Source organism: Ranitomeya variabilis, chromosome 5 (assembly GCF_051348905.1).
Source record: "Ranitomeya variabilis isolate aRanVar5 chromosome 5, aRanVar5.hap1, whole genome shotgun sequence".
NCBI classification, from domain to species: Eukaryota; Metazoa; Chordata; class Amphibia; order Anura; family Dendrobatidae; genus Ranitomeya; species Ranitomeya variabilis.
Window position 1 is genome coordinate 667,371,664 of NC_135236.1, and position 12,034 is coordinate 667,383,697.

The window sequence follows — 12,034 nt, forward strand, 5'->3', positions numbered from 1 at the left end:
TGCAAAATATGGCTGTAGAGTCCTACCACATCCACCGTATAGTCCAGATTTGGTGTCTTTGGACTCCAATTTCTTTGGTGGACTACGTAGGCAACATTTTATAAAGATGCTGTCATCGTAGGTTTAGAAAAGTGGATTCCTCTGATGGTTCAGATTTCTACTACCGCAGCATGCAGACTGTTTTTCATGCTGGCGATAATGTATAACCTCTGGTGGTGACATGGTGGAGCTGACATCTTGCTCTATTCAACTACATTCTTATGCTCTCTCCATCTGTTGAAGTTTCCACTTTAATAAACAGGAGGCATTACTTTCGTATCAACCCACCTACATGGCTTTTACTCCCTCTTTCTTATGGTGTTTCTTTAAAAACACGAAGTTAAAACCTGCAGCTGCATCCCCCTCCTCCAGGGTCCACTATTTACCATTCACGATAGTTGAACTTTTTGGGATGTTCTTCAGTCTGCAGGGAGGAAATGGGGAACCTACAAGGTCCTGGAAAATGAGGAAGATAATGCTGCAGCCTTATAAGACATAATACAAAACTTTGTGTTCCACGGATTTATAAAAAAAATTCATATTGATAGATACCTTTTAATATTACACCCTCCTTTATCATGGAGGTCTGATGGTAAAATGTAGGCACTAGCCTCAATGTCTGAACATTTTCCTCCTTTAGTGCAAATGAAGTGACGATCAGTTAAGAGAAGCTAAAGTCCTGTGCGCACACATCAGTATTACATAACACACCTTAGTTATGCAACCCTAGTGGTAAAATGTGTTACTGAATGTTTTTGTTTTAAAGGGATTGTCCACTACCAAACAATCCCTGCTAAATCAATTTAGGGTCCCATTTAAAATAAAAGGATACTCTCCTCCTGCAGCGGCGCTTTACCTTCGTTGTCTGTGCTGCTATATCGGCTGCAGCCATTTCTATTTCCTCAGAATGGACATCCGCTATAATGGATTAATGATGATTCGTTAATGCTAATCGGCGCCCACTGATTGGCTGCAGCAGACCCATTACACAACAGTGTCATGTAACCCGCCAGGAAAAGTTGCACAGACATCACTGGAACAGCGGCTCTTCTGGAGGTGAGCAGCCATTGTTTGTACTTTAAATGGGGCACTAATGTGACTAAGCTACTGGATAACCCCATTAAGGAATATTTATGCTATATGACAATATAGAAAAAGTACCTCATACTCGGGGGCCTTCTTTTACTAGAAAAAGCCAGCTCACCAAAGCGATATGTTTCCTCTTTAGCTCGGAACAATGACCCTGCCAATAACGGAAACAAGTGGGGAAACAGGAATGGATCCAGCTAGAATTGAGGAAAATTCGAAACTTTTATTTGAAGATTGTGAAATCATAATTACATCCATGGACTGTCCATAAAAGATATCACTGATGGAACTGGAGAGGATCTGCAAGGAAGAGTGACAGAGGATCCCCAAATCCAGAGGTGAAAAACTTGTTGCATCATTCCCAAGAAGACTCGTGGCTGCACTAGCTCAAAAGGGGCTTCTACTCAATACTGAGCAAAGGGTCTGAAGACTTATGGCCATGTGATATTTCAGTTTTTCTTTTCTAATAAATTTGCAAAAATTTCTACATTTCTGGTTTTTTTCAGTCAAGATGGGGTGCAGAGTGTACATTAATGAGAAAAAAATGAACCTTTTTTGAATTTACCAAATAGCTGCAATTAAACAAAGAGTGAAAAATGTAAATGGGTCTAAATACTTTCCGTACCCACTAAAATAAAAGAAAAAAGTTCATCAGCTCACCCTTGAATTGTCCACAGCAGGTGCAGTTATCCACGAAGGTGCATGGAATAACGTTCAAGCCCGCATGCAAAGTAAATCCATAATGTTCCAGCACATCTTCTTGATAATAAAAAAACTTTTACATTATTCAAATCCTCTTAAAAACATTGTTGGAGATCAAGACAGAATGGGATAGCTAGTCCCACATGAGAATAAAACTTTACCCGTTTCGACCCATGTGTGGGTCCTAATCATAATGATTATCACTGATCTTCAACAATGTTTTTAAGAGGATTTGGATAAAGTAACAGTTTTTTATTATCAAGAAGATGTGCTGGATCATTATGGATTTACTTTCCATACCCACTGTATGTTCCACAAAATAGTGGCATGCAACTGTCACTAAGGGGTTAATAAAATGGGTGTAACAACAACTCAGGGAGGTAAATTCAGTTTCATTTCTTCCTTCTTCCGTCAGCCATGGCGTCTGCTGATCTGAGGGACGAGCTGCTCTGCTCCATCTGTTTATCTATTTTTAAGGACCCTGTAACGCTGAGATGTGGACACAACTTCTGCCGGGTCTGTATTGGTCGTGTGCTGGATACACAGGACGGGTCTGGAGTTTATTCCTGTCCTGACTGCAGAGAAGAGTTTCAGGAGCGGCCGACACTGATGAGGAACATAAATCTCCATAATGTCGCAGAACGTTTCCTGATTACTCAGCAAGAACAAGAGGAGATCACCGGGATCTGCTGCACTTACTGTGTGGACTCTCCTGTACCTGCTGTTAGATCCTGTCTACACTGTGAGGCTTCTCTGTGTGATAAACACCTGAGGGTTCACAGCAAATCACCAGAACACGTCTTATCTGATCCCAGCACTTCTCTGGAGAAAAGGAAATGTTCTGTCCATAAGAAGATCCTGGAATATTACTGCACTGAGGACGCTGCTTGTATCTGTGTCTATTGTTCAGCAGGAGAACATCGGGGACATCGGTTTGAGCTGCTGGATGAGGCCTCTGAGAAGAGAAAGAAAAAACTGAGAAATTTTCTTCAGAAACTGACAACAAAGAGAGAGGAGACTGAGGAAAGAGTCGGGAATCTGGAGGAGCGCAGGAGAAAAGCTAAAGAAAAAGCAGCTGGAGAAGCCGAGAGAGTCACTGCCCTGTGTACAGACATCAGGAGACGGGTGGACGACCTGGAGAAGAAGGTCCTGAGTGAGATCTCCAGGCAGGAAAAGGAAGAGTCACTGTCACTGTCTGCTCTGATCCATCAGCTGGAAATAAAGAAGGACGAGCTGTCCAGGAAGATGAGACACATTGAGGAGCTGTGTAACATGACGGATCCACTGACTGTCTTACAGGATCCAGACACCGGTGACTTGTGTGATCCTGAGGAGGAGGGAGGTGATGAGGACACAGGGGGACATGATAAACAGCCCCATGATGGAGATGACCTGGATGTGGCTGTGATCTCACACACATTACACACATTATGTGACGTAATATCAGGTATAAGGAGCGGGATCTATGTGGAGGGTCCTGCAGACATATTACTGGATGTAACCACAGCTGGCAATAATCTCCTTATATCAGACGACCTGAAAACTGCGACCTGCACAAAAGAGAAGCTGAAATGTCCTGAAACAGCAGAGAGATTCCAGAAATATAATCAGGTGATGAGCAGGACGGGATTTACCTCAGGACGACATTACTGGGATGTGGAGATCGGTAGATCAGGGAATTGGATGGTGGGGATGTGTTATCCCAGTATAGTCAGGAGTGGATATCAGTCACTGATTAGAGATAATAACAAGTCCTGGAGTTTGTGGAGATATAATAATCAGTATTCAGTGATACATGACAGTAAAGTGATCCGGTTACCTGACGAGATCTCCAGTGATAGATTCAGGATATGTCTGGATTATGAGGCCGGGCAGTTGTCCTTTTATGAGCTGTGTGACCCCATCAGACACTTACACACCTTCACTGCCACCTTCTCGGAGCCTCTTCATGCTGCATTATATGTACATTGGAGAAAGGTTAATGGAAGCTATGTGGATAGCTGGGTGAGGATTACAGGATAGGAAATAACACCCTGTGAGGTGCTCTATCACCATTGCCGTTGAGGACTGCACTGCTCCGTATTTCCTGCCTCGGTTCCTGATTTAAGGCACCTTCACACGAAACGACTTTGTAACGACATCGCTAGCGATCCGTGACGTTGCAGCGTCCTGGCTAGCGATATCGTTTAGTTTGACACGCAGCAGCGATCAGGATCCTGCTGTGATGTCGCTGGTCGCTGAATAAAGTTCAGAACTTTATTTGGTCGTCAGACCGGCGTGTATCGTTGTGTTTGACAGCAAAAGCAACGATACCAGCGATATTTTACACTGGTAACCAGGGTAAACATCGGGTTACCAAGCGCAGGGCCGTGCTTAGTAACCCGATGTTTACCCTGGTTACCAGCGTAAAAGTAAAAAAAACAAACAGTACATACTCACCTGCGCGTCCCCCAGCGTCTGCTTCCTGACACTGACTGAGCTCCGGCCCTAAAGTGAAAGTGAAAGCACAGCGGTGACGTCACCGCTCTGCTGTTAGGGCCGGAGCTCAGTCAGTGTCAGGAAGCAGACACTGGGGGACGCGCAGGTGAGTATGTACTGTTTGGTTTTTTTACTTTTACGCTGGTAACCAGGGTAAACATCGGGTTACTAAGCGCGGCCCTGCGCTTAGTAACCCGATGTTTACCCTGGTTACCCGGGGACCTCGGCATCGTTGGTCGCTGGAGAGCGGTCTGTGTGACAGCTCTCCAGCGATCAAACAGCGACGCTGCAGCAATCGGCATCGTTGTCGCTATCGCTGCAGCGTCGCTTCGTGTGAAGGTACCTTTAGGCTGTGTGTTACAGTTTGGATTATCTTTGTGCCCTTGGATGATACAATCAAGGTCAGCTTTGTCTTTGTTCCATCAGAGGAGCGCAGTTGCACTGAAGCAGAACCAGGGATCAGGCAGTTTCCCACCATTGCTTACACGTTCTATAGAAAAGAGCTTGATAGACGCAGCAGTGGTCGGTAACCTAAGCACCTAGCTGTAAACAATAACATTCATTGATAATGTCAATAAGTGAATTTCAGCTCCTTGCTTTTAAAGACACTTTCCGATTTTAACCATTTATAATGAGAGTAAGACTTTAGGGTTAAGATACGGGGGATTGTCCACCTTTAGGGAGATTTTATTTCTGCTTAAATGCTTGAACTTAGGGTTAAAAATATTTTTTATCAAGTGGGTTTCATTAAAAATTTTGCACCGTTTGGCTTTTCCAGGCTCTTTGTTTCTGTGCTCTACTTTCATTGTGTCTGTGGTTATAAATCAGCTGAGAGGAGATCAAAAAAAGACATAAAAGAGCCACAAACTGCCCGAATGGGCTCACAGCCATAATAGTGCAGCACAGAGACTATGGAGGGCAAAGGAAGGAAAGTTCCTTCCTACCATCATGTTACTATATGAAAGAAATGTTACTTTTCTCAGGCGTCAGCACCAAAAAACTCAATAGAAATCTACTTTGATTATTACATTTTTATATTTATTCTTTTTTTCGTTTTTGGTGCAGATTTGATGCAGTTTTTATATTGTATTTTTTAGCGCAGAAACACTGGGATTGTACAAATGGTTTTTTACATGGGTTATTTCAGGTTCCCGAAAGAAACCTAAAGGAAATAAAAGCACTAAAAATACACAATTCAACAGCGTCATGTATAACTGTTTGGTGCATATGGATGTAATTGTAGAGCCGTGCTGGGGTCTTCATGTGCAGTGAGGGGTTTTCAGTCACTCATATGAGCCATCATGCCTCAGTATATACTGCAGTATATAGAGTATCACTTAATGGTAACCAAATAACAATCCCCAAAGATCCCCAAGTAGTACTTACCGGTATGTATAAAATATCACTTTTATTAATAAACCTTAAAAATAGGAAATTACATTAAAAAAGGGTACTATGTCCTGTGACGAGGGACTTCATTACCATAGGGTATTCTAAAACATTGGCTACATAAACAAAGAAATGTATATCACTTAATGCTTGAGCAAGAAATCCCTAATTCATATAGGGTATATGTAAAAGCCAAAAGTAAACTACCATGGCATTCCTACATAGCAGAGTATACTTATTTGTGTAGTAGCTTACCTCAAACAATGATAAATATTAGACAGTTCTGTTACCTGGCGTGCAGCCACGTGGAATCCTCTCGGCGTTCCTCTGCCCCAACGCGCGTTTCGCATTGCTTCTTCGGGAGGAATACCCTGCTATGTAGGAATGCCATGGTAGTTTACTTTTGGCTTTTACATATACCCTTTGTGAATTAGGGATTTCTTGCTCAAGCATTAAGTTATATACATTTCATTGTTTATGTAGCCAATGCTTTAGAATACCCTATGGTAATGAAGTCCCTCGTCACAGGACTTAGTACCTTTTTTAATGTAATTTCCTGTTTTTAAAGTTTATTAATAAAAGTGATATTTTATACATAAGTACTACTTGGGGATCTTTTCTTATTGTTATTTGGTCACCATTAAGTGATAAGTCATTGAATACAGTAGTACATTTCCCGCACTATGATTGGTGGTATTATTTTGGGCATCTCATTGTGAATACAGTATATAGAGTATGCCATTGTCGGATCACAGGTTGGAGCAGGGGCTGGGTGGCAAATTTTGCCCTGGGGGCAAGGACACAGCAGTAGCCCATCTTTATTGTGTTTACCTCTGGCTGTTTAGAAGAGGTTACAAGACTGTAATAAGATAAAGCCGGCGTAATGATGGGATGGTTGTGGTCGAATGCTGACTACATTTTTATCCCTTCTATCGGTGTGGGTGTGCCACTGAGAGAGGTGTCTGACACTAGTCGGCATGTGACCATAACTATACACATTCATACTTCCGATCCTTATGCTGGGAATACAGAGTAATCCTGACAGTGTGCACAGCGCTCTATAAAGATGCAGTGTCGGACTACGGGAATTTGTCTAGAGCTCTGAGAACCGTGTTGGAAACAAAGTGTGCGGCTGGTAAATTACATGTCGTCTTCAGAATTTATTCATATATTCTTTTCTAAACCTGTGTAAATGTCGGTGTAGTGTATGTCAGTGTATTAATATACTCAGGTAATGTTGCCTTCTCGGGGACCAGCGCCATTTCACTTCACTTCTCAGTGACGTCACCGCTCTGCAGACTTTCCGGGTCACGCTGCGCTCTGTCTGACCCCGAAGTGAATGTAAGTGTCGCACCCCAGGAGTTCGGGTACCACAGTAGTGCTGCCTTCCTCTCGCGGAGGGTAGTGCTATGCCTGGAAACAGGGCCGGTCTGAGCATCGGGCACTTTTGGCAAATGCCAGAAGGGCAGATGCCTGTAGTGGGCCGCATTGTCAGCTGCATTATTAACAGTGCCGGTGTCTTCGGAACGCCCACACTGTGCTAAAGCCTGTATACCTGCCTTAGTTTTCATATTCTTTTGCCCCACTTCCGTCTTATCTACATCCGCCTTTTCTCAGTGTGTGTGTGTTATTTTAGTGATTCACTTCCGCCCCTGCCACACTTCCGTCCTGCATGGTGTCAGGGCTGCCACTAGAAATTTCGGTGCCCCATACTGGCAAATTTTTTGGGGCCTCCTTGAGACTCCGCCAAGGCTCCACTCCTCAAACTGTCCACAGTCCCACCGCTCTCTCTTGGAAAAACTCCACTTCTCATCTATCGTACATTAGCAGTTCCCATCACCAGATCACACATATAGCCAGCAGCTTTTGAGTTGGCCAAAAGATTTTTTAAGCCGCCACCATAACACAGTAGACACTTTTGGCCGGGCCCTACTCTGCTGTAACCTATTAAATATTTGTTAAAATATGCAATACAATTTAGATATATTTTTATATTTTTAAAATGACCAATAAACTCACATACAAGGAACAAATACCGCTACACCATGACCAGACCACATATTACCACCACAGTGATCGAATAATATCATATACAAGGAACAAATACCGCTACACCATGACCAGACCACATATTACCACCACAAAGTGACCAAATAGCACATACAAGAGACAAATACCGCAACACCATGTCCAGACCACATATTACCACCACATTGTGACTGAATACTACAATACTGAGCAGTAATAAAAAAAAACAATACTATCACCATAAGTGCCATTATACACAGGAGATCTGTACTTAGTATGCAGTGTCTGTGTATAGGTAATAGTGATCACTGGTGGTATTATACACAGGAGCTCTGTATATAATGTATAGGTAATACAGTGATCACTGGTGACATTATACACAGGAGCTCTGTGTATATTATACAGTGTATAGTGTCAGTGTATAGGTAACACACTGTCTCACCAGTGACGTCTCTAGGTGAAGTCCTTCATCTTTCAACTTTCATCCAGCACAGACCGCCGTCACTTCTTCCAGTCAGGTCTTGTCTCTGCAGGAAATAACACAGTTATCTCAAGCTCCGCTTGCAGAACACATTACTTAATTTTTCCCAACTTTTTCATTACACCACATGAAGAAAAAAAGGTGACATAGTATCACTCTACACGGTAACAGGACCAACCCCCCCCCCCATTAAAACAGTATCCTCAAAAAACAAAATAAATACGTCCCTGCAGTAATAATATCCCTTCAATTAGCCCCTATGGTAACAATATTACCCATCCTGGCCCCCGTGTGTCTCATTTCTGGCTCCAGCCATATGTTCTCACATCCTGCCCTCATGAGTATCCATTCTGCCGCCTATGATCTCTCCATCCTGCCCCATGATCCTGCACAATCTGTCTCCAATCATGCCCCCGTGTCTTTCATCCCATATCTCCATTCTGCCCCCAGTATCTCCAGGATTCTGCCCCCAGTGTCTCCAGGATTCTGCCCCCAGTGTCTCCAGGATTCTGCCCCCAGTGACTCCAGGATTCTGCCCCAGCATTATTCCTTATACCCCTCTGTGTCTCCAGCATTCTTCCTCATACCCCCCGTGTCTCCAGCATTCTTCCTCCTACCCCCATGTCTCCAGCATTCTTCCTCCCCCCCGTGTCTCCAGCATTCTTCCTCATACCCCCCATGTCTCCAGCATTCTTCCTCTCCCCCGTGTCTCCATCATTCTTCCTCATACCCCCATGTCTCCAGCATTCTTCCTCTCCCCCCGTGTCTCCAGAATTCTTCCTCACACCCCCCCGTGTCTCCAGCATTCTTCCTCTCCCCCCGTGTCTCCAGCATTCTTCCTCATACCCCCATGTCTCCAGCATTCGTCCTCATACCCCCGTGTCTGCAGCATTCTTCCTCTCGCCCCTGTGTCTCCAGCATTCTTCCTTTCCCCCCCACCGTGTCTGCAGCATTCTTCCTCTCCCCATGTCTCCAGCATTCTTCCTCATACCCCCCGTGTCTCCAGCATTTTTCCTTTCCCCCCCGTGTCTCCAGTATTCTTTCTCCCCCCGTCTCTTAAGCATTCGTCCTCTCCCCGTGTCTTCAGCATTCTTCCTCAAACCCCCCGTGTCTCCAGCATTCTTCCTCTCCCCCCATGTCTCCAGCATTCTTCCTCTCCCCCGTGTCTCCAGCATTCTTCCTCTCCCCCCGTGTCTCCAGCATTCTTCCTTTCCCCCTCGTGCCTCCAGCATTCTTCCTCTCCCCCGTGTCTCCAGCATTCTTCCTCTCCCTGTCTCCAGCATTCTTCCTCATACCCCCATGTCTCCAGCATTCTTCCTCTCCCCCCCCCCGTGTCTCCAGCATTCTTCCTTTCCCCCCCGTGTCTCCAGCATTCCTCCTCTCCCCCGTGTCTCCAGCATTCCTCCTCTCCCCCGTGTCTCTAGCATTCTTCCTCATACCCCCGTGTCTCCAGTATTCTTCCTCATACCCCCCGTGTCTCCAGCATTCTTCTTCTCCCCCTCCATGTCTCCAGCTGCCCTGGGGCTCCCTAGATCGCCGCGTTAAAAAAAACCAACAAAAACACGAGATGTTCTTACCTGGCTGCGCTCCTGCGGCGGACGAAGCTCCTGAGTCCACACAGCTGAAGCGCGCACTCGCCGGCGGCTGACAATAACGTCAGACGCCGGGGAAGGGCGCACTGTGGCTGAAGTCAGCTGCCAGCCTCCAATTGGCTGGCGGCTGTTAACAATTGACGTGTGGGCGCAGGCCCGCACCCGCATGTCAATAACGTTAAACTGCCGCAGCGCCTGTAGGGGGGGCCCGGTGAGCAGATGAGACAGGGCCCGATGCGGGCCCCCTCTGCCCACCGGGCCCCATACGCCAGTCAGGGCAGTAATGCCCTGATGGTGGCCCTGCACGTTGTACTCGCTCTCCACACTTCTGGTCTGCAATCACAGCATGACGTTATCTTTTCGGGCACCAGCTGCTTATTCAAACCAGGCTTGCGGAGTCTGACACCACCTGCATCTTCAGCAGCAGCAGATGGACGCCTGTCTCCCCTGACCTGTGTGTGCTTGTGACGCCTCCTCCCCGTGCTCCTTTACCAGTTATCTGTCATGTAGACACTTTTTTCAAAGTATTTCTATTCATTGCATTGCAGTCCTCATTTCTCCTCACTCCTAGTTCCCTCCTGTTTGCCTTCATTTTCTATAATAATCATTTGCTGCATTATATATTTTAGCCTGTGTTCTCCACTTTATTGCTGGCTTTTTTATTCTTCTCTTTTTTTCATCCTTACCTTTATTTACCCCTCCTGTTATATTAATTATTATTTATTTTTTCTCTTTTTTTCCTCACTTTCTATAACTAGTCCCTTCCCTTGACTTTCTCACCTACTTTAATCCTTATACGCCTTATAAATTACTCTGCTCCTCACCTTTACTGCTATTCCATGTTCATTTTAGTCCTTATCTTATTTGTTCCCACCTCCAGGTCATATTCCCGTTTTTTTTTTCCCCTTATCTTTTCCTTGTCTTCTATTTTTTTTACTGCATTTTTTAATTATTCTTTTTCTCTATGGCTTATTTCCATGTATTTACTTATATGTAACTATTATTAATTTGCATTGTTATTGATACCTCTCATGCGTTTATAAACTTTTTCATACGCAGTATGTATTATTTATGTTTCATTTTTAATGGTTTTTATTCAATCATTTTTTCACAATCTGCATGTATCCTGTTTTTTCGTGTGTGTGTAAGTGTATTTTGTAGGCTGTGAGCAAGGTCTGAGGACCGAAACATTGGCCGAAAATCTTGTACAGACATGTTTTTGCTGCACCCTTAAGCCCCGGAGCTTTTTTCGGTTATGCGTTTTCGTTTTTCGCTCCCCTCCTTCTCAGAGCCATAACTTTTTTATTTTTCAGTCAATAGGGCCATGTGAGGGATTGTTTTTTGCGGGACCAGTTGTACTTTTGAACGACATCATTGGTTTTACCATGTCATGTACTAGAAAACAGGAAAAACATTCCAAGTGCAGTGAAATTGCAAAAAAAGTGCAATCCCACACTTGTTTTTTGTTTGGCTTTTTTGCTAGCTTCACTAAATGCTAAAACTGACCTGCCATTATGATTCTCCAGATCATTACGAGTTCATAGACGCCAAACATGTGTAGGCTATTTTTTATCTAAGTGGTGAAAAAAAATTCCAAATTTTGAAAGCAAAAAAAAATTATTGCGCAATGTTCCGACACCTGTAGTGTCTTCAGTTTTTGGGATCTCGGGTCAGGTGAGGGCTTATTTTTTGCGCGCTGAGCTGATGTTTTTAATGATACCATTTTGTTGCAGATACGTCCTTTTGATCGCCCGTTATTGCATTTTAATTCAATGTCACGACAACCAAAAAAAGTAATTCTGGCGTTTTGAATTTTTTTCTCGCTACGCTGTTTAGCGATCAGGTTAATGCTTTTTTTTAATGATAGATCGAGCGATTCTGAAGTAAACGGATGGCTCCCCCAACTTGAAGGGGCTGCTGGTCAAGTTGGAGGAGTCATCCATTTACTTATGGGTAAGCATGTATGAATGACAACTTGATTAGGAGCTATTATGGGGTACAGCTATTTAGCACCTATATATGTTTTCAGCTTTCCTAAGCCATTAGGTCATTATGGTTAAATGACTGTCATTCCTATTTAGCTAACTCAGGATGTACTCAGCTTTTCCTTCTTGTCTCCTCCATATTTCCTCTCTGAATGTGCTACATTAGTGTTTTATTAATTGATTTACATGTGTTTTTGTCTCATTAAGTCTTCTTAATTGCTACTATGTTCTGTGGGACTTTTATACTCCGT

General features: G+C 44.0%; 1 protein-coding gene across 1 annotated transcript; it reads left to right on the forward strand.

The window, feature by feature from the left end:
• The first annotated feature begins 2,139 nt into the window (after nt 1-2,139).
• On the forward strand, nt 2,140-4,111 carry LOC143774022 (tripartite motif-containing protein 75-like). The gene has a single exon (XM_077261312.1). It carries the CDS (start codon nt 2,248-2,250, stop codon nt 3,850-3,852), a length of 1,605 nt encoding a protein of 534 aa, XP_077117427.1. The 5' UTR covers nt 2,140-2,247; the 3' UTR covers nt 3,853-4,111.
• The last annotated feature ends 7,923 nt before the right edge of the window (nt 4,112-12,034 follow it).

Coding starts and splice junctions, on each gene's coding strand:
- LOC143774022 (XM_077261312.1), top strand. CDS start 2,248: ATGGCGTCTGCTGATCTGAGGGACGAGCTGCTCTGCTCCATCTGTTTA.